Here is a 22545-nt window from a genome sequence, read left to right on the forward strand (position 1 = left end):
ATGGGAAACAGTGTTTAAACCCTTTACAATGAAGATCTGTGAAGTTATTTGGTTTTTCAGAATTATTTTTCAAAGACTGGGTCCTGAAAAAGGGACTCTCTTTTTTTGCTGAGTTTATATTATGGGAAAATACAAATGCATCAATGCTTGTATCATGTTTTATTATAATACTGTATGTTTTGATCAATTTTTTTTACTGTATTGAATTGCATTGCAGTTTATTATTGTTACAATGGTCTTCATGCTGTTGAATAGACTGACGAATGTAATAAAATTCAGTATTTTTCATGTTTAACATTTTTACACCACAGTTATTTTGTTTAGTTAAACTACCTTTAAAAATGGTTACTTACTTTAAAGACTGTAATAAATTATATGCTATTTGTACATCTCAATATTTAGCAATGTTGTCAGAAGTAATAACAAAATCTCTTTCATTTGAATGGTTTGCCCTTACCAAAAAGGCGTCCTCGTCTTAAACAATTGGCGGTGCATTGTGGGATATAACAAACATATGCTGACTTCGGATCAGTGAAATGCATGCTCAGTTAATACGTTTGCCTGTGCGTTTGCTCTACAAACTGGTCCTGGATCAGTTAACCAATTCTTCACCCGGAAATGTATCTCGAGGTTCATTTCGAAGCAGACAGCTGTAACCAACCTCAGCTGAGCTGAACATTTGTCAACAATAGTTTAATTTGACCAAACGAATTGAAGCGTTACCTGGTATAAGAGACCATTACCGAATATAATTCGGCCTTTGTGTATTTTTCAAGCTGCCACCATTAGCATTTTAGAACATTGTCAAAATGAATGTGACACTTGCTGTCAAGCAGTATATCTCCAAAATGATAGAAAACAGCGGACCAGGGATGAAGGTTCTGCTCATGGATAAAGAGACGGTAAGTAATTGTAGCTAGAATGGTTACAATGTAGTAGTTCTAACGATGTAACGTTACAGTGGTTACAATGTATCAGGTTACTTTTGTTGATATCCATTGTCTATCAGAGACAGACTCATTGAAGGGACAGAACCTTGAATTATTCAACAATTCCTGGGAAATAGGAATAATATAGATAGGAGAACCAAGATTTTTTGATAATGTCATACTGTCTGCAGCTATTCCCATTGGAAGTTGCATAGGAAAAAGATCAGAGAGGTGGATAGGCCTGCATCATTTGGACTCAAGACCATATTCAGGACTGTAACCTTTCAGCTGTCACAACCAGTGATGGAAGGAAAATAATGAATCTCATTAATCTCTCAGCAAAATCTCTGGCTCAGGTAAAAAGGAATGTACTGCACCACATGCCTATTTGTTTGTGTTTGTCTCATCAGACCAGCATCGTCAGTGTGGTCTACACTCAATCTGAGATACTACAGAAGGAGGTCTACCTGTTCGAAAGAATCGACTCACAGAATCGAGACAACATGAAGCACCTCAAAGCCATCTGCTTCCTCAGGCCAACCAAGGTGCCCCAGTCACTGTATACACATTGTAGCCAGCCTTTGCTCGGCATTAAAGGTCCAATTAATCTGTTTTTATCTCCATATCAAATCATATCTGAGAAACAACTAAGTAACTTTCTATGATTGTTTTCATTTAAAAAATATTAAAAAATAAACAAATAGCTTCTTGGCAATTTCACCATGAATGGCCAAAACAGACTCGGGCGGTCTTTTCAAACAGCTCTTACACTAAAAGGGATAATATTTTTCACAAATTCACAGTATTATTCCAACCTCAGTGTGGAAATATATATTAAACACAGGGGGAAAAATCATGTTTTTGACTGCACCAGGCCTTTAAGACTTTAGCTTACACATTCTGTATCTACTGGATTGTGTCCATCCATAACTGTATGAATGCATATTTCAACTGCTTCATTGTACCTATACCGAATGTACACTCCATATTGCATTGCATCCATACACTGTGCACTATTTGCAGGCAAAATACTTTAGTCGTGCTCAATTTTGGATTTGTATTGACACCCCTGACTTTCTCTCTGCCCTCTTTACAGGAGAATGTGGAAAATCTGATACAGGAGCTCCGGCGACCCAAGTACAGTGTCTACTTCATCTGTAAGGATTTCTGCACTGTTGTTCAAATCATATGGTTCAATGTTCTGATTCTTGTGAATGTTTTTAGATAGTCCTTATTATCTGTATTTGATCTAAGATCTTATGTCTCGATCATTTATATGGTTTAGAACTATAGACTCAAAATTGATTGCCCATGCATCAACAGCGAATTATGACAACTCAGTAATTTCATGGTGACGGCAATTGCCCATACAGAAAAAATAATATATTGACACGTGTTTTAACAACATGTACAGTGCCTTTTTGGAAAGTATTCAGACCCCTTGACCTTTTCCACATTTTGTTAGGTTACAGCCTTATTTTTCCCCCTCATCAATCTACAAACAATACACCATAATGACAAAGCAAATACAGGCTTTATACATTTTTGCAAATGTGTAAAAAAAAATATATATATATATATATTACATTCACACAGCCTTTAGTCTTCTTGGGTATGACGCTACAGGCTCGGCACACCTGTATTTGGGGACTTTATCCCATTTCTTCTCTGCAGATCCTCTCAAGCTCTGTCAGGTTGGATGGGGATCGTTGCTGCAAAGCTATTTTCAGGTCTCTCCAGAGATGTTTGGTTGGGTTCAAGTCCGGGCTCTGGCTGGGTCACTCAAGGACATTCAGAGACTTGTTCTGAAGCCACTCCTGCGTTGTCTTGGCTGTGTGCTTAGAGTCGTTGTCCTGTTGGAAGGTGAACCTTCGCCCCAGTCTGAGGTCTTGAGAGCTCTGGAGCAGATTTTCATCAAGGATCTCTCTGTACTTTGCTCAGTTCATTTTTGCTTTGATCCTGACTAGTTTCCCAATCCCTGCCGCTGAAAACCATCCCCACAGTATGATGCTGCCAGCACCATGCTTGACCGTAGGTATGGTGCTAGGTTTCTTCCAGACGTGACGCTTGGCATTGGGGCCAAAGAGTTCAATCTTGGTTTCATTAGATCAGAGTATCTTGTTTCTCATGGTCTGAGAGTCCTTTAGGTGCCTTTTGGCAAACTCCAAGCGGACTGTCATGTGCGTTTTACTGAGGAGTGGCTTCTGTCTGGTCACTAACATAAAGGCCTGATTGGTGGAGTGCTGCAGAGATGGTTGTCCTTCTGTAAGGTTCTTCCATCCCCACTGAGGAACTCTAGAGTTATGTCAGAGTGACCTATGGGTTCTTGGTCACCTCCCTGACCAAGGCCCTTCTCCCCCGACTGCTCAGTTTGGCTGGGCGGCCAGCTCTGGGAAAAGTCTTGGTGGTTCCAAACTTCCACTTAGGAATGGGCCACTGTGTTCTTGGGGACCTTCAATGCTGCAGACATTTTTGGTACCCTTCCCCAGATCTGTGCCTCGATACAATCCTCTCTCGAGGCTCTACGGACAATTCCTTCTACCTCAAGGCTTGGTTTTTGCTGTGACGTGCACTGTCAACTGTGGGACCTTATATAGACAGGTGTGTGCCTTTCCAAATCCAAAACATCTCAAGGATGATCAATGGAAACAGGATGCACCTGAGCTCAATTTTGAGTCTTATAGCAAAGGGTCTGAATACTTATGTAAATAAGGTATTTATGTTCTTTATATTTAATACGTTAGAAGATGTCCATAAATGATCCTTAACCAAATTTACTGAGCCTGAGCAATTTTGATAAAAATGATGGAAAGTTTCAAATTGTGATTGACAGCTCGGGAAAATAGATTTACATACATTCTACATTCAAGTGTCATTTCGAAACACCTCAATTATTTTTTACTATGTTTCATAAGTGGCAGGTAGGCTATACCTCAAAAGCTGCAGAATTTATTTTCAACTACAACTCAATGATCCAACTTTTGCATGCAAAACGCCATTTTTGGTACTTTAGCATTAGGTTCCCAGAGGTCAATAGATACTCACAACATTATCATTGAGGTAGAGAAGGTTGTGAGGTGTGAATGTGTATTTTTTTCAAATATATGTGCATATATTTTATTTATTTATATATTTGATCAATACATTTCCCAAATATATTGAAATATATTCAGATTTTATTGAAATATATTTGAATATATTTTTCCGTATGGGGTGACATCCTCCTCATAATCCTTTTTAGACTTCAGCAACGTCATCAGTAAGAGTGAGATAAAAGCCCTGGCCGAGGCGGATGAACAGGAGGTGGTCGCAGAAGTGCAGGTAAGTTAACACTAAGGGCAGTACTGTAGGACAGGAACCATGCTTTAGGTACCCAACTTTTCTTTTTTTACTATTCTGGACTTTTATTTGTATAGTTTTTTTGGTAGAATGATGCTCCATAGGTTTATCCTACTTGTCCTAAATCTAAATGTTGCATCATTTCTAGTTAGAACCCCTTTACGCTACATGTAGTTTTGTAATAGTAGAAATGAGTATGAGATATCCTTTGACATTTTAAACTGGAAATTAATAAGTTCTCTCATATGACTGCAGGAGTTCTATGGAGACTTCATTGCTGTGAACCCACACCTTTTCTCCCTCAACCTCAGTGGTGTGGCAAGGGTAAGACATGCAAATAGGCCATGACGCTTTAGTTATGTGACAGTTTATAAAGTGAACCATTATTCATCTGCATTGATTTGAGATTAACGTTTTCTATTTGTCTCTGCGTATGTCATATTTCCTCTGTATTTTTGATCTATTTACAGAGTGCATTCATATCTCGTGTGTGTGATGTGTGTATTGCAGGGTCGTAGCTGGGAGCCAACTCTCCTGCCACGTACCACCCAGGGTCTGACCTCGGTGCTGCTGGCCCTGAAAAAATGTCCCATGATCCGCTACCAGCTGTCCTCAGACATGGCCAAGCGACTGGGAGAGAGCGTGAAGGTGACTAATATCACATGCACACCTATCACACGCATATACACACACGCAATCTCACTACCCATCTCCTCCCCCAGCAAATAATCACCAAGGAGTATGAGCTGTTTGACTTCAGGAAGACAGAGGTGCCTCCTCTCCTGCTCATCTTGGACCGCAGCGATGACGCCATCACCCCACTACTCAACCAGGTCAGAACTAAGAGTTAGAGTGATGACTCCATCACCCCACGACTCAACCAGGTCACAATTAAGAGTCATGGTTGTATTCAATATGCACAACAGAAGTAAATGCTCCAAAACTAAGTGAAACTAAGTGTTATCTGAATTTTTGGGGGAACTAATAGAAAATCATTTCTAAGATAATCTACTTAGATAATATATGTTTGGTATACATGTTTTCTAGCCAGGGACCAGACTGAGCGTTTTATCAGTCGGGAACCCAGGCTACATTATTACAAAAGATAGGCAATGACCAGGTCATTATATTCATACTATGTACAGACAGTATATTCACATCATTCTGACGTGTACTGCAGCCTCTGATCACTTGGGGGCAGCAGAGTCTTGTACTTACATTTACCAAGCCTGCAACCTGCACTGTAAACTAGGTCATGTACTCAAGGCCCTTTGTGTCACAGCTAATGAACCAATCTTTAGCTCATTAGACAAGCTAATCAATTGGTGAAACTACATATACTCTTCATCGCTGAAGGAATTTAGAGATGACATTAACTTTATTTAATTGTAGGTTTCATTGTTTTGGTTTCATTGTTTGTATCCCTGCTCCATCTAGTGGACGTACCAGGCCATGGTGCACGAGCTGCTTGGCCTCAACAACAACCGCATTGACCTGTCCAGAGTCCCAGGGATCAGCAAGGACCTGAAGGAGGTGGTGCTGTCTGCAGAGAATGATGAGTTCTATGCCAATGTGAGTCTCTAGGCCTGGTTCCAATTCTGCACAAATGTGCCCTTTGGCTTTGAAATGGTCCCATTGGGCCGGCTGGCTGGTAGCCTAGAGCAGGACATAAATGATTGTAAAAACACCCGTATTATAGCACCAAGCGATTTTAATTTTTGAAATCTGTTCCAAACTATTCCCATGCATAACAGATAGATATGTGATCATGTACAAATGTAAGCAAGATTTGAAATGATTATGTTTCCTTCAAATGTTATATCTATTTGGGCTTCTTGCAGGTCAATTTGCAGTATGCACATTTTTTGTAATTATGTTCCGGCCCCCTGACCATCCACTCAAGAACAAATCGTCTGTGGCTTTTTATTTTTTATTTAACCTTTATTTAACCAGGTAGGCTAGTTGAGAACAAGTTCTCATTTACAACTGCGACCTGGCCAAGATAAAGCATAGCAGTGTGAACAGACAGCAACACAGAGTTACAAATGGAGTAAACAATAAACAAGTCAATAACACAGTAGATTTTTTTTTAATATATATATTTTTAAAAAGTCTATATACATTGTGTGCAAAAGGCATGAGGAGGTAGGCAAATAATTACAATTTAGCAGATTAACACTGGAGTGATAAATGATCAGATGGTCATGTGCAGGTTGAGATACTGGCGTGCAAAAGAGCAGAAAAGTAAATAAATAAAAACAGTATGGGGATGAGGTAGGTAAATTGGGTGGGCTATTTACCGATGGACTATGTACAGCTGCAGCGATTGGTTAGCTGCTCAGATAGCAGATGTTTAAAGTTGGTGAGGGAGATAAAAGTCTCCAACTTCAACGATTTTTGCAATTCATTCCAGTCATAGGCAGCAGAGAACTGGAAGGAAAGGCAGCCAAAACAGGGATGATCAGTAAGATACACCTGCTGGAGCGCGTGCTACGGGTGGGTCTTGCCATCATGACCAGTGAACTGAGATAAGGCGGAGCTTTACCTAGCATGGACTTGTAGATGACCTGGAGCCAGTGGGTCTGGCGATGAATATGTAGCGAGGGCCAGCCGACTAGAGCATACAGGTCGCAGTGGTGGGTGGTATAAGGTGCTTTAGTAACAAAACGGATGGCACTGTGATAAACTGCATCCAATTTGCTGAGTAGAGTATTGGGAGCCATTTTGTAGATGACATCCCCGAAGTCGAGGATCGGTAAGATAGTCAGTTTTACTAGGGTAAGTTTGGCGGCATGAGTGAAGGAGGCTTTGTTGCGAACTAGAAAGCCGATTCTAGATTTGATTTTGGATTGGAGATGTTTGATATGAGTCTGGAAGGAGAGTTTACAGTCTAGCCAGACACCTAGGTACTTATAGATGTCCACATATTCTAGGTCGGAACCATCCAGGGTGGTGATGCTAGTCGGGCGTGCGGGTGCAGGCAGGGAACGGTTGAAAAGCATACATTTGGTTTTACTAGCGTTTAAGAGCAGTTGGAGGCCACAGAAGGAGTGTTGTATGGCATTGAAGCTCGTTTGGAGGTTAGATAGCACAGTGTCCAAGGAAGGGCCAGAAGTATACAGAATGGTGTCATCTGCGTAGAGGTGGATCAGGGAATCGCCCGCAGCAAGAGAAACATCATTGATATATACAGAGAAAAGAGTCGGCCCGAGAATTGAACCCTGTGGCACCCCCATAGAGACTGCCAGAGGACCGGACAACATGCCCTCCGATTTGACACACTGAACTCTGTCTGCAAAGTAGTTGGAGAACCAGGCAAGGCAGTCATTAGAAAAACCGAGGCTACCGAGGCTACTGAGTCTGCCGATAAGAATATGGTGATTGACAGAGTCGAAAGCCTTGGCCAGGTCGATGAAGACGGCTGCACAGTACTGTCTTTTATCGATGGCAGTTATGATATCGTTTAGTACCTTTAGCGTGGCTGAGGTGCACCCGTGACCGTCTCGGAAACCAGATTGCACAGCAGAGAAGGTACGGTGGGATTCGAGATGGTCAGTGATCTGTTTGTTGACGTGGCTTTCGAAGACCTTAGATAGGCAGGGCAGGATGGATATAGGCCTGTAACAGTTTGGGTCCAGGGTGTCTCCCCCTTTGAAGAGGGGGATGACCGCGGCAGCTTTTCAGTCCTTGGGGATCTCAGACGATATGAAAGAGAGGTTGAACAGGATGGTAATAGGGGTTGCACAATGGCGTCGGATAGTTTCAGAAATAGAGGGTCCAGATTGTCAAGCCCAGCTGATTTGTACGGGTCCAGGTTTTGCAGCTTTTTCAGAACATCTGCTATCTGGATTTGGGGAGGCTTGGGCGAGTAGCTGCGGGGGGTGGAGCTGTTGGCCGAGGCTGGAGTAGCCAGGAGGAAGACATGGCCAGCCGTTGAGAAATGCTTGTTGAAGTCTTCGATTATCATGGATTTATCGGTGGTGACCGTGTTACCTAGCCTCAGTGCAGTGGGCAGCTGGGAGGAGGTGCTCTTGTTCTCCATGGACTTTACAGTGTCCCATAACCATTTGGAGTTAGAGCTACATGATGCATATTTCTGCTTGAAAAAGCTGGCCTTTGCTTTCCTGACTGACTGCGTGTATTGGTTCCTGACTTCCCTGAACAGTTGCATATTGCAGGGACTATTCAATGCTATTGCGGTCCGCCACAGAATGTTTTTTGTGCTGGTCGAGGGCAGTCAGGTCTGGAGTGAACCAGGGGCTATATCTGTTCTTAGTTCTGCATTTTTTGAACGGAGCATGCTTATCTAAGATGGTGAGGAAGTTACTTTTAAAGAATCACCAGGCATCCTCAACTGACGGGATGAGGTCAATATCCTTCCAGGATACCCGGGCCAGGTCGATTAGAAAGGCCTGCTCTTAGAAGTGTTTTAGGGAGAGTTTGACAGTGATTAGGGGTGGTCGTTTGACTGCGGCCCCGTAGCGGATATAGGCAATGAGGCAGTGATCGCTGAGATCCTGATTGAAGACAGCAGAGGTGTATTTGGAGGGCCAGTTGGTCAGGATAACGTCTATGAGGGTGCCCTTGGTTACAGATTTAAGGTTGTACCTGGTGGGTTCCTTGATGATTTGTGTGAGATTGAGGGCATCTAGCTTAGATTGTAGGACTGCTGGCGTGTTAAGCATATCCCAGTTTAAGTCACCTAACAGAACAAACTCTGAAGCTAGATGGGGGGGCGATCAATTCACAAATGGTGTCCAGGGCACAGCTGGGAGCTGAGGGGGGTCAGTAGCAGGCGGCAACAGTGAGAGACTTATTTCTGGAGAGATTAATTTTAAAAATTAGAAGTTCGAACTGTTTGGGTATGGACCTGGAAAGTATGATGTTACTTTGCAGGCTATCTCTGCAGTAGACTGCAACTCCCCCTTTGGCAGTTCTATCTTGACGGAAAATGTTACAGTTGGATATGGAAATCGCAGAATTTTTGGTGGCCTTCCTAAGCCAGGATTCAGACACAGCAAGGACATCAGGGTTGGCAGAGTGTGCTAAAGCAGTGAGTAAAACAAACTTAGGGAGGAGGCTTCTGATGTTGACATGCGTGAAACCAAAGCTTTTTCAATCACAGAAGTCAACAAATGAGGGTGCCTGGGGACATGCAGGGCCTGGGTTTACCTCTACATCACCTGCGGAACAGAGGAGGAGTAGAATGGGGGTGCGGCTAAAGGCTATCAAAACTGGTTGCCTAGAGCGTTGGGGACAAAGAATAAAAGGAGCAGATTTCTGGGCGTGGTAGAATATATTCAGGGTATAATGCGCAGACAGGGGTATGGTGGGGTGCGGGTACAGCGGAGGTAAGCCCAGGCACTGGGTGATGATAAGAGAGGTTGTATCTCTGGACATGCTGGTTGTAATGGGTGAGGTCACCACGTGTGGGAGATGGGACAAAGGAGGTATCAGAGGTATGAAGAGTGGAACTAGGGGGTCCATTGTAAACTAAAACAATGATAACTAACCTGAACAATAGTATACAAGGCATATTGACATTTGAGAGAGACATACAGTGAGGCATAAAGTAATCACAGGTGTTGATTGAGATAGCTAGCTAAAACAACAGGTTAGACAACAACAGCTAACACAACAACCGCAGGTAAAATGGCGATGACTAGGCAGAGAGGGTCGGATTAACTACACACAGAACCTGAGTTCGCGGCTGGGGCCGACAGATAAAAAATAAATAAACAGAATGGAGTACCGTGATTAATGGACAGTCCAGGAGGCATCAGCTATGTAGCCAAGTGATCATAGTGTCCAGGGGGCAGCAGTAGATGGAACAGGGCAGCCCCACTACGCAAGCGACACGGTGTTTAAAGTTAGTAGCGTCTGCTCTGGCTTAATCTAGCTGATGATCCCTTGCCTAAAGGTTAGGAACGCTAGCCAGCAAACCTCTTTAAGAAGACTGAATGAAAAAAAGGGCGGAATGTGTAGCGGCCGGTCAATGGGGAAGGTTAAAGAATTCCGACAGGGCCGGATGTTGGCTAACAACTTCCAATTCACTCTCACATTCTCTTATTCAGAATCTGTACCTGAACTTTGGAGAGATTGGCACAAACATCAAGAACCTGATGGAGGACTTTCAGAAGAAGAAGCCCAAGGAGCAACAGAAGCTGGAGTCCATCTCTGATATGAAGGTGAGACCTGGGCACTGTTGTCCCACAAGAACTCAATTTCCCAGCATGTCCTGTAGCAGTTGCTCATTTAGAACCACTAATACGTCTCAGCCACATTGGTTAATAACCACTCGGAATTAGATAAATTATGTCTTAATTCCAATAATGATACAAACTACAAATAATAATTGCTGCAAGTTTAAGAAATCTTTCTGTTTTCTTCTTTTTAATCATTCCCTCTGTTTTTCTATGCAGGCGTTTGTAGACAACTACCCCCAGTTCAAAAAGATGTCGGGTACAGTGTCGAAGCACGTGACTGTGGTGGGCGAGCTGTCTCGCCTGGTGAGCGAGAGGCACCTGATGGAGGTGTCAGAGCTGGAGCAGGAGCTGGCCTGCCAGAATGACCACTCAAGCGCATCACAGGTAAGACTCTGCTCTGGAGTTAAAAGGATACTTTGGGATTTTGGCAATGAGGTCCTTCATTTACTTCCTCAGTTATTTCTCTGTGTCTAGTATGAAGGAAGTTAGAGTTAGGTTTGCATGCTAGCAGATACCCATAGACTTCTAGTCATTGCACTAATGCTAGTTAGCGTTGGCTTGAGAAACTACCTCTAACTTCATTCATAATGGACACAGAGACAAAAATGGTATCCACAAGTTCATCTGACTCTGAGTGGATAAAGGGCCTCATTGACAAAATCCTGAAGTATCCCTTTCAGGCCAATTTCTACAATTCATACAGTAAAATTACATTTGATTCAGGTATTGACTTTAATCACCATTTAGGAATTGTGGATTTGCCTTTTATTTCAAATGACAGTGCATTCGGAAAGTATTCAGATCCCTTGACTTTGTTACGTTACAGCCTTATTTTAAAATGGATGAAATTGTTTTTTTTACTCATCAATCTACACACAACACCCAGTAATGACAAAGCAACACCAGGTTTTTAGAAATGTTTTAAAAATTCAACATTGATATGACATTTCCATATTTATTCAGACTTTGTTGAAGCACCTTTGGCAGCGATTACAGTCTTCTTGGGTATGACACTACAAGCTTGGCACACCTGTATTTGGGGAGTTTTTTTCCATTCTTCTCTGCAGATCCTCTCAAGCTCTGTCAGGTTGGATGGGGAGCGTCTCTGCACAGCTATTTTCAGGTCTCCAGAGATGTTAGATCGGGTTCATGTCCGGGCTCTGGCTGGGCCACTCAAGGACATTCAGAGACTTATCCCAAAGCCACTCCCGCGTTGTCTCGGCTGATGTCCTTTTGTAAGGTGAACCTTCACCCCAACCTGTGCCTAGTTTCCTCCAGACGTGATGCTTGGCATTCCGGCCAAAGAGTTCAATCTTGGATTCATCAGACCAGAAAATCTTGTTTCTCATGGTCTGAGAGTCTTTAGGTGCCTTTTGGCAAACTCCAAGCGGGCTATCATGTGAGCTCTGTCAGAGTGACCTCCCTGACCAAGGCCCTTCTCACCCGATTGTTCAGTTTGGTTTGGCGGCCAGCTCAATGAAGAGTCTTGGTGATTCCAAACTTATTCAATTTAAAAATGAATGAGGCAACTGTGTTCTTGGGGACCTTCAATGTTGCAGAAATGTTTTGGTACCCTTCCCTAGATCTATGCATCGACACAATCCTGTCTCGGAGCATTATTGACAATTCCTTCGACCTCATGGCTGGGTTTTTGCTCTGACATGCACTGTCAACTGTGGGACCTAATATAGACAGGTGTGTTCCTTTCCAAATCATGTCCAATCAATTGAATTTACCACAGGTGGACTCCAATCAAGTTGTAGAAATATCTCAAGGATGATAAATGGAAACAGGATGCACCTGAGCTCAATTTCGAGACTCGTAGAAATGGGTCTGAATACCTATGTAAATAAGGTATTTCTGTTTTTCATTTTTAATAAATTTGCTAACATTTCTAAAAACCTGTTTTTGCTTTGTCATTATGGGGTATAGATGAGGAAAAACAATCATTTTAGAATAAGGCTATAACGTAACAAAATGTGGAAAAAGTCAAGGGGTCTGAATACTTTCCGAATGCACTGTATTTTATTTTTCAATTTACCTGTAGGAAACATTTCTGTTATTACCAATTGAGTTTCCTGAATTGGCTGTTGAAATGAATCAACACTACAACCCTGCTCTGCACTGACTTGGTGCCAGAGACTGACTAGAATCACACTACTAGATTCTGTATGTAGATGAAACGCATGTCAAATATGAACCAGGCAGAGACTAGACACTGACCAGACACAGGCCTGAAATAGACATGACATGTGGTAGACCGGTAGACAAAGAGCAGGCACCAGACCGAACTGCCCAGTATGTAAATGTAGGGGTCCTATCACTGTCAACAATGAACATGTGACATCACATGTTTTTTTCTGGAGGGGGCTTACAGCTCAATGCTTTAGTATACCATAACACACACAGTTCACATAAAAGCATTAAAAAATACACAATTTTCCCTGTTTGTTGAAGAAGAATACAGCCTACTGCTGTATTGTATATTGACTTGGCCACTTGTAATAATATGTGACTTTCAGAAAACAATAAAACACTGCACATAGAAATCAGAGTGAAGTGTCATTGAAAATAAATAATTTAAGTCTGTATTAAAGGCTATGGAAATTATAGTCCCTGTTGTTCTGCAGAACGTGCGTCGGCTGCTGCAGAACCCGCGGGTGAGCGAGATGGACGCGGTTCGCCTGGTGATGCTGTACGCACTGCGCTACGAGAGACACAGTAGCAGCATCCTGCCGGGCCTCATGGAGGAGCTCAACAGGAAGGGCGTGTCAGAGAAGCATTGCAGGGTAAGGGAACATTCTATACTGTACCACTACCTGGCCCTTGGCAATATGAGGACTGTATACTACCTGGCCCTTGGCAATATGAGGACTGTATACTACCTGGCCCTTGGCAATATGAGGACTGTATACTACCTGGCCCTTGGCAATATGAGGACTGTATACTGTTGTTGTACCTGTCTATATATTATGTGGAGGATGTTATTATTTTGGGATTTGTCAATGCCTCTGAGGATAAATAAATATACGTTCAACTCAACAATGTACAATACAGTATGTTTAATGTATCTGTTTCACCAATCTAGGTGAAAACCAGGTTAGAAGAATCAACGTATGCCTGTTTATCCTGTTTATCCTGTTTAATCTTTTACCTCAGATGGTAACGTCCATGGTGGAGTATGGAGGGAAGAGGGTGAGAGGAAGTGACCTCGTCAACCCCCAAGATGCAGTCGCCATCACCAAACAGTTCTTCAAGGGGCTGAAGGTACACCGTTCTCTCCACAATTTAGACAGATACTAGCTGGAGTTGTGTGTGTCCATCTATCCATCCTCAACCAGTTTCTAATAAAACACCTTTGTTTTGTGTGTGTGCGTGTCTCCAGGGAGTTGAGAATGTGTACACGCAGCATGCACCGTTACTGCAGGAGACCTTGGACCAGCTGATTAAGGGGCGGCTGAAGGACAGTCATTTCCCCTACTTAGGACCCAGCTCCCTTAGAGACCGGTAGAGTGACACACACACACTTAGACACAACCTCAGACCCTACACCTGTATAGCCAAACACACACACTGTTACTGATGCGTGTGTTACTGATATGTAAAAACACATATTCTGTGTGTATGAGCACGGATAGGCTTACGGTTCATCACCATTATTGGATTACTCCAACCAGATGATAGCCTACCAGGGGTAACCATGTATTTCCTCTTCAGGCCACAGGATATCATAGTCTTTGTCATCGGAGGGGCCACCTATGAGGAGGCACTGGCGATCTATAACCTGAACCGCACCGTGCCTGGGGTTCGGATCGTACTGGGCGGCACCACCATCCACAACACCAAGAGGTCAGAATCATCAACCACACCTCGTGACCGTTTCGCCTCAGTCAAATTACATCCAGACATAGCCATTAGACATCCATTATTTGATACCAGGTCAACACATATGATAAAAATGGCTTAACCCCTTAGTCAATGTTCCCGCCTTGCGGAAATCTAATTAGCATAATAAAAACATCCCTGTTAAAATACGTCTTTGTAACTGCGGTGGAAGGTGGCTGAGCTACAGAGGTGTTTGTCAGACCATGAGACATCCTGAAAATTGGTCTTCTCACGAATACTTCTGTAGAGTCTGAACGGTTTGGCCTAACTAATATGACCACTCTATGGACAGATGAGACTCTCCCGAATACGATGGTGTTCTCAGTTTTGCTCTACGACCCCACAAGTGTCACGGGACTCGTCTGAAGTCGGTACCTCCAATCTGCTAACGTCTGTAGCATCCGAACAGTTTGGGCTACACACAAATATGACCCCTCTATGGAACGGGGAGACTCTCATAAATGTCCATTTGGTTTTGCTTTGTTCTAGGACGTCGACAAGACTAATCTGAAGGTAGCCCGGTACCAGATAAATATTAATGGAAGTATAAACTGAGTGTACAGAAAATATTGAGTTGCACCGCCTCTTTGCCCTCAGAACAGCCTCAATTCGTCAGAGCATGGACTCTACATGGTGTCAAGTGTTCCGCTGGGATGCTGGCCTGTGTTGACTCCAGTGCTTCCTACAATGTCAAGTTTGCTGGATGTCTTTTGGGTGGTGGACCATTCTTGATACACACGGGAATCTGTTCAGCGTGAAAAACCCAGCAGCATTGCAATTCTTGACCCAAACCGGTGCGCCTGGCACCTACTGCCATACCCTATTCAAAGGCACTTCGAAATTTCGTCTTGCCCATTCACCCTCTGAATGGCACACACACAGAATACATTTCTCAATTGTCTCAGGACTTCAAAATAGTTATTTTAACCTGTTTCCTCCCCTTCATCTACACTGATTGAAGTGGATTTAATAAGTGACATCAATAAGGGATCATAGCTTTCACCTGGTCAGTCTGTCATGGACGATCCCTTATTGATGTCACTTAAATCCACTTCAATCAGTGTAGATGAAGGGGAGGAAACAGGTTAAATAAGTATGTGCATAATGTTTTGTACACTCAGTGTATATGGAAGTAGTTTAGTGCCAATATTTTTGTTAAATACGGGTAAAAATATATATAATAATTCCCTGATCTTACTAAGATATAGGACAGAGAATTTAAAATGAACTTCCTTTTTATTACATTTTTTTACTATATTTTTTTCCCATGTATGAATCTGTTATTCAATGCATTTCTGTGGGCTAATCGCATTAAGGCCAAATTCAGTGTTTCAACAGATACAGTACCAGTCAAAGGTTTGGACACACCTACTCATTCCAGTTTTTTATTTTTTTTATTTTGACTATTTTCTACATTGTAGAATAGTAGTTAAGACATCAAAACTATGAAATAACCCATATAGAATCATGTAGTAAACGAAAAAGTGTTAAAGAAATCAAAATATATATTTAGGTTCTTCAAAGTAGCCACCCTTTGCTTTGATGACAGCTTTGCACACTCTTGGCATTCTCTCAACCAGCTTCATGAGGAATGCTTTTCCAACAGTCTTGAAGGAGTTCCCACATATACTGAGCACTTGTTGGCTGCTTTTCCTTCACTCTGATGCAGTGTTCCATCACTCTCCGTCTTGGTCAAATGGCCCTTACACAGCCTGGAGTTGTGTTGGGCCATTGTCATGTTGAAAAACAAATGATAGTCTCAAATTTGGACTCATCAGACCAACGGACATATTTCCACCAGTCTAATGTCCATTGCTTGTGTTTCTTGGCCCAAGCAAGTCTCTTCTTCTTATTGGTGTCCTTTAGTAGTGGTTTATTTGCAGCAATTCGACCATGAAGGCTTGATTCTCAGTCTCTTCTGAACAGTTGATGTTGAGATATATCTGTTTCTTGAACTGTGAGGCATTTACTTGGGCTGAAATTTCTGAAGCTGCTAACTCTAATGAACTTATCCTCTGCAGTAGAGGTAACTCTGGGTCTTCCTTTTCTGTGGCGGTCCTCATGAGAGCCATCCTAGCACTTGATGGTTTTTGCGACTGCACTTGAAGAAACTTTCAAAGTTCTTGAAATTTCTCGGATAGACAGACCTTCATGTCTTAAAGGAGTGATGGACTGTCGTTTCTCTTTGCTTATTTGAGCTGTTCTTGCCATAATATGGACTTGGTCTTTTACCAAATAGAGTTGTCATCTGTATACCACCCCGACCTTGTCACAACACAACTGATTGGCTCAAACGCATTTAGAAGGAAGGAAATTCCACAGATGAACTTTTAACAAGCCACACCTGTTAATTGAAATGCATTCCAGGTGACTACCTCCTTGAAGCTGGTTGAGAGAATACCAAGAGTGTGCAAAGCTGTCATCAAGGCAAAGGGTGGCTACTTTAACAACTCAAAATATATTTTATATTTGAGATTCTTCAAACACTTTTTTGGTTTTGAGTTTTGATGTCTTCACTATTATTCTACATTGTTGAAAATAGTAAAAATAAAAAAATACCTTGAATGAGTTGGTTTGTCCAAAGTTTTGACTGGTACTGTACATGTAACCTACTTGGACACCAGGTCCCCACATTTCCCACTCTCCCACACCGAATATCTTGAAGCCCTACGTGGGAGCATTGCGAACCGTAGGTCGGGATTTTCCGACTTACATGTACATTGAACAACACAGCATCTTTTTCCTTTACATATTTTTTTATTTCTGTATAACAAAAAATCAACAAGAAGTTGGAAAATAATGTTTGCTTTCCCCAATTTGTGATTGAGGGGAATTCCTTCTTATGACGTGAATATCGACTCGGGGTCACCTGGGAGTCAGTGTTCTGGTAGTCAGTGTTCTGTTCTGTACATACAGTGTAGGCCACATTTGAATGTAATTTTTTGTAATGACTTCACTAATGTTAAAGTTTCGGCATTTCGGTTTTTGCTAAATTTACTGAAATAACTTCAATGTTAAAGGGGAATTTTACTCGATAACCATTTCACTCATTAAAATGTTGTTTTTTGAGTAAAATGTCCCTTTCTGTAACTTTTCTACTCATGGGGGCGGCAGGTAGCATAGTGGTTAGAGCATTGGACTAGTAACCGAAAGGTTGCAAGATCAAATCCCCGAGCTGACAAGGTAAAAATCTGTCTTTCTGCCCCTGAACAAGGCAGTTAACCCTCTGTTCCTAAGCCGTCATTGAAAATAAGAATTTGTTCTTAACTGACTTGCCTAGTTAAATAAAGATAAAATTAAAATGGGGGTAAACTTTTTAGATGACGACTAAGGATATTAGTTGTGTTCTGTATGGTTTACTATGTCCAAGTGGACATGCAATGGAGTCGCCTGAAGAGTAATTCAACTTGCATTCCTCTTTTGAACCTTAGTTGTTCTTTGTGTTGTTGTGCGAAGAATCAAGGCCCTTTCTCTGAAAAGCAGTTCTTTCTTGACTCTCTCTCTCTATTTCTCTCTGACTGTTTTTGCTGAATGAAGGTTCTCTCTACACACAGCCTCTCTCAGCCTCTCCCCCTCGCACTTCACCTCTCCTGCAACATCTCTCTCTCCCTCTATCTTTCTCTTTTTATCTCTCTGTCTGACTGGCTGTGTTGGCTGAATAAATAATTGTATACATCTATATATCTTTCTCTCTCAGGCTGAGCTGAATAGAACATTGTGTGATTACGTAACACCGTTGTGCTCAGGAGATGCGTCCGTGCTCTTTTTGTGATGCCCCTTCTGACACTCCTGTGTGGGATTGCCCCTCTTCTCTTTCATCACGGGGTCTGGAGACACACACACACAGATGTCAAACCATACATTTTTCTCCCGGTTATATGACAACTTAGTGGTCCTCGTCAACTGTTGATGAAATTCCAACTCGAGCAGGGTGAGATTGACCAGGTGTTACCTGAGAAGTGATTTAGCCAAGAGAGACCAACGCTCCCTGTTTGCAGTGCTATTACATCACCCGGGTTGCTAAGCAGCACCTACTGTATGTGCTGAGTGATGATGCTCCTTGGCCCCGTTTTTCACATTTTATCGCGGAGCGCTTGCTGATGCCCCTCAGGTGAAGTGTCTCCCACACCGGTTTATGTAACACCATCTTAAACTTTCCACTTCTGGGAGTTCAACTTCCAACTGTCTTTCTCTGGTCCTGAGGCGTTTCGTGTTGTACTGCAGCAGTCACTGCAGATTCTAGGTATGCAAGATAGATGCAAGATAGATGCCATCTAGATACCGTCTCCTGCCGATGTGACATTGAGTAAGGCACTTAATCCATAGGTTGCAGAGGGGGTCAAGGCAAGTTGTTGCCCTCCTGCCTGGCTGGCCCTGGCTTCTAACTCTTCTGTGTGTTTGTGTGTTGCTTGGGAGGTTTGGTTCAAGTGGAAAAAAAGTCTATGATCTGAAGTCCATGATCGGAAAATAGCAATGCACATTCATTTTTCTTTTATTCATTTTTTATTTAACTAGGCAAGTCGGTTAAGAACAAATTCTTATGTATAATGACGGCCAAACCCGGGCGACGCTTGGCCAATTTGTGCACCGCCCTATGGGACTCCCAATCAATGTATCCCAATGTGATACAGCCTGGATTCGAACCAGGGTGTCTGTAGTGACACCTCAAGCACTGAGATACTGTACCTTTGACCGCTGCGCCACAAGTAGTCTTCTTCTGACATCTACATACACGTTATTTAATAACCCTTTAATGTTGGCTGTGACGGCACCTCCCATGCTTTTTTTTTAGCTCATAGCCGCAGTGTATGGTACATTTGAACCATGATCTACCCCTTCACCCAGAGGCACTGTAAGCCAATATGAATGGGGCTCTTAAATGTGTGTCTTAAGCTTCTTCCCCCCCCCTTTTGTACTGCATGAGTCACTCGCTGCCCATAGGTACTCGAGCTGTTTCATGATAATGCTCCCTGCAACCAGCCACACAAAGACACAATAAACACATTTGGGGGATTTGTCCAGGCCACCCTGTACTGCTGTGTGCTGCCCCACTGGGCCAAAAGCTGGAGATATATGCCTACCAATAAAGGACCAGTACCATTGTCACTGCAGGGGTCAGTATCTCCCTTTGAAACCAGGACTGGTATTGAATTATAATATGGCTGATTGAATGATACCACGTTGCACTCTTGTGCCGTTTGAACTTTAACCTCAGGATAAAAATGTTTTTTAAATGTGTAGATGGGTGGATAGTAGGTTATCTGACCTAGGTCCTAGACCTAGACCATGTGTTTAGTCACTCGTTGATATAGGCTAGTTGCCCAGAGCAGGCTGTGTTAATGGAAACCCACTGAGAACAGATGAATATTGGCAAATGTCACGCTGGTATCCCTGATATATCACTGCAATACTTTGAAATTACTGCTCTGTCAAAAGTCAAAATGACGGTTTTTCATTGGCAGAGGACTGTAAAGAGAGACAAGACGGCTGCTCTTTAGAGCCTTGCCTTTCAGAGTGAGAAGAAGCCTAAATGTCTCTCGTGTCGTTTGCAATCACACCTTAAAATGTCTTGGCTTGATCAGCTAAAAGAAATAGGTATTTTGACATTTCTCTAGGGGGTCTTTTTTGTGTGTTTTTTGGTCCATGTCTCAGCCATATCCTTTCTTTACAGACCGGAACCCTAGTGACACACACTGACACTGTGTGTGTGTCTGTCAGTGTCACAGGGCTGGGACTGAGGTAATCGTGTCTGTCATATTGGCTTCTGTTTTTAGATGAAAATGTATTTTGAGAGTCACAGAGATGTTGATGTACTGCTCATGCTTCTCTCAGCTCGTGAGGAACTAACAGAATGATATGTTCCTTTTCTGCCCTCTCGCACAGCTTCCTGGAGGAGGTGACATTGACGGCGGGTACAGGCCAGGCCGAGAGGCTGCAGAGGGCGGGTGGTCATCCAAACAGACGCTGAATGTTTTCCCCCCCACACACACACTCTCACGATATCTTGTGTCCGTTCCTTATTGGTATCACTAGCCCATGCTTTAGTTCATGAAGGTGTCCCACTAAAAACATTCCAGTGTGTTCAGCTGTCACCACCACACTGCTGGACTCTTTATCAACCCCTTAAAAACGTGTTGTAACTGGGGCAATTAACTCCAACCAAATGAACATGTAACTCAATTAGACAGTCAGGTTACTTAACCCTGGGAACTAAAACGATCTGTTCCCCCACTTAACTAGGTTACAGAGTGGCTGACTTGTGACTGAACGGAACACTCTCAATGTTAGTGTCTAACATTTGAACCTATTGCAATGTCACATTTCCATCTTAAATTGAAGTAGAAAACTCCAGTCTTATATTAGACCCTTATTTAATTACTGAAAACAGAAGTGACACGACCTTTGAGTCTTGTTTATTTTAAAAGTGAATATATGGGCCCAAAAATGTCAAACATTTCTCTCTAAGATTACAATATGTACCGTGTATGTTTTTCTTCTTTGCCTATGTACATTTCCACATGCTATGTACATGTTGTTCAAACATACTGATTTTGAAATTAGTGTGAATATTTTAAAGAAAATACCAATAAAGAGTGAAATGTTGTGTCCCTCATTTATCTTTGGGATTGTACAAATTTCCTGTTATGGTGTAATCGATTTTCCTTTCCATCACCCATTTCTTGTGGCAGTTGATGGAAATAGCCCTGACTGTTTTGATTTCATTCATATGTAGTGTTATCGTGCACAACTTTCTCCCTTAGATCAATAATGATAACATAATCCTGTTCCCCCATCCAATTCCATTATGCTAAGCCACACGCTCTCTGAACATCTTATGAGAAATGCCCCTCTGTTGTACTTTTCGTTTTTACAGTATTTCCTGCACCGTGTTTCCGCTATGACATGAAAGTACAGATTGTAAACTGTATCTACTGTTGGCTGTGTTTGGTCTTTGATTGTGGGTTAGTATGATTGCTCTGGTTCAACACCCCCCCTCCCCCACAACAAACAACCCAAACATGTTTGGCAGCCAATGTTTGGCAGTTGTTCCTTTCCAAGTGCCTACCTCCACTGCCAGCCACATGGGCCACAGATATTCAGCCTGCCTCACTATAAAACCTCTCCAACCCCCCCCCCCCCCCCCCATCACCATCCCCAAATCAGATCCTCTAATCCTCCACAACAACAACCAGCATTACTTGGGTTATGTTCATAAGCAATACAGCAGAAAGCGTTTTCAACGGGGAACGGAAATGTGCATTTCTTATTGTACTCTCCCTGTTTGAATCCATTCATTCATTTTAATACCAAATAAACCAGAGCCTGTTCACCATAACACAGTAGCAACTGCACAGTCCGGGTGCATCGCCTGGAGATTCTGACTGTGTATTCGGAGAGATCTGGGGATCAGGAAAAGGCTCAGAGTGTGTGCTCTGAGCAGCTTAATTCAGAATACTTACACAACACTGCTTTTTCTTATTTGAGGTTTAAAAAAAATTGTTCAGTTTCAGTTTATTTAGAGGCTAAGTAGATGGGAATATGACTACTAGGAAAGTCGCCCCAGGATGTCTCTAATTTGCCAACAACTTCCATCTGAACCCAAGAGACATGAGTCGTACGACAGGATAATTTACCCAATTTGTGTTTGTAATGACTAAGGTGAATGTGATGGAGTCAGTCTGACTCAGATATGTACAGCATTTGTCTCTTCTCATTTGTGTATCTGTATATTGAGGAGGGGAGAGGGAACAGGCACAGCTGAAAATAGTCAAGAAATAGACAACAACTACATTCGTGGCCAAAAGTTTTGAGAATGACACTTCTATTAATTTTCACAAAGTTTGCTGCTTCAGTGTCTAGATATTTTTGTCAGATGTTACTATGGAATGCTGAAGTATAATTACAAGCATTTCATAAGTGGCAAAGGCTTTTATTGACAATTACATGAAGTTGATGTTAAGAGTCAATATTTGCAGTGTTGATCATTCTTTTTCAAGACCTCTGCAATCTGCCCTGGCATGCTGTCATTTAACTTCTGGGCCACGTCCTGACTGATGGCAGCCCATTCTTGCATAGTCAATGCTTGGAGTTAGTCAGAATATGTGGGTTTTTGTTTATCCACCCGCCTCTTGAGGATTGAACACAAGTTCTCAATGGGATTAAGGTCTGGGGAGTTTCCTGGCCAT

The 22545-nt window shown here is 42.5% G+C and overlaps 1 protein-coding gene across 1 annotated transcript; it reads left to right on the top strand.

Moving 5' to 3' along the window:
- Window positions 1–617: 617 nt before the first annotated feature.
- On the top strand, window positions 618–20976 carry LOC109875853 (vacuolar protein sorting-associated protein 45-like). Its single transcript, XM_020468278.2, has 15 exons — window positions 618–902; window positions 1340–1474; window positions 2026–2086; window positions 4171–4250; window positions 4524–4592; window positions 4779–4916; window positions 4991–5101; window positions 5706–5840; window positions 10343–10456; window positions 10691–10858; window positions 13105–13263; window positions 13634–13741; window positions 13860–13981; window positions 14192–14323; window positions 20243–20976. The coding sequence occupies exons 1-15, from the start codon at window positions 810–812 to the stop codon at window positions 20325–20327; spliced, it is 1710 nt and encodes a 569-aa protein (XP_020323867.1). The 5' UTR covers window positions 618–809; the 3' UTR covers window positions 20328–20976.
- The last annotated feature ends 1569 nt before the right edge of the window (window positions 20977–22545 follow it).

Source organism: Oncorhynchus kisutch, linkage group LG14 (assembly GCF_002021735.2).
Source record: "Oncorhynchus kisutch isolate 150728-3 linkage group LG14, Okis_V2, whole genome shotgun sequence".
Taxonomy (NCBI): Eukaryota; Metazoa; Chordata; class Actinopteri; order Salmoniformes; family Salmonidae; genus Oncorhynchus; species Oncorhynchus kisutch.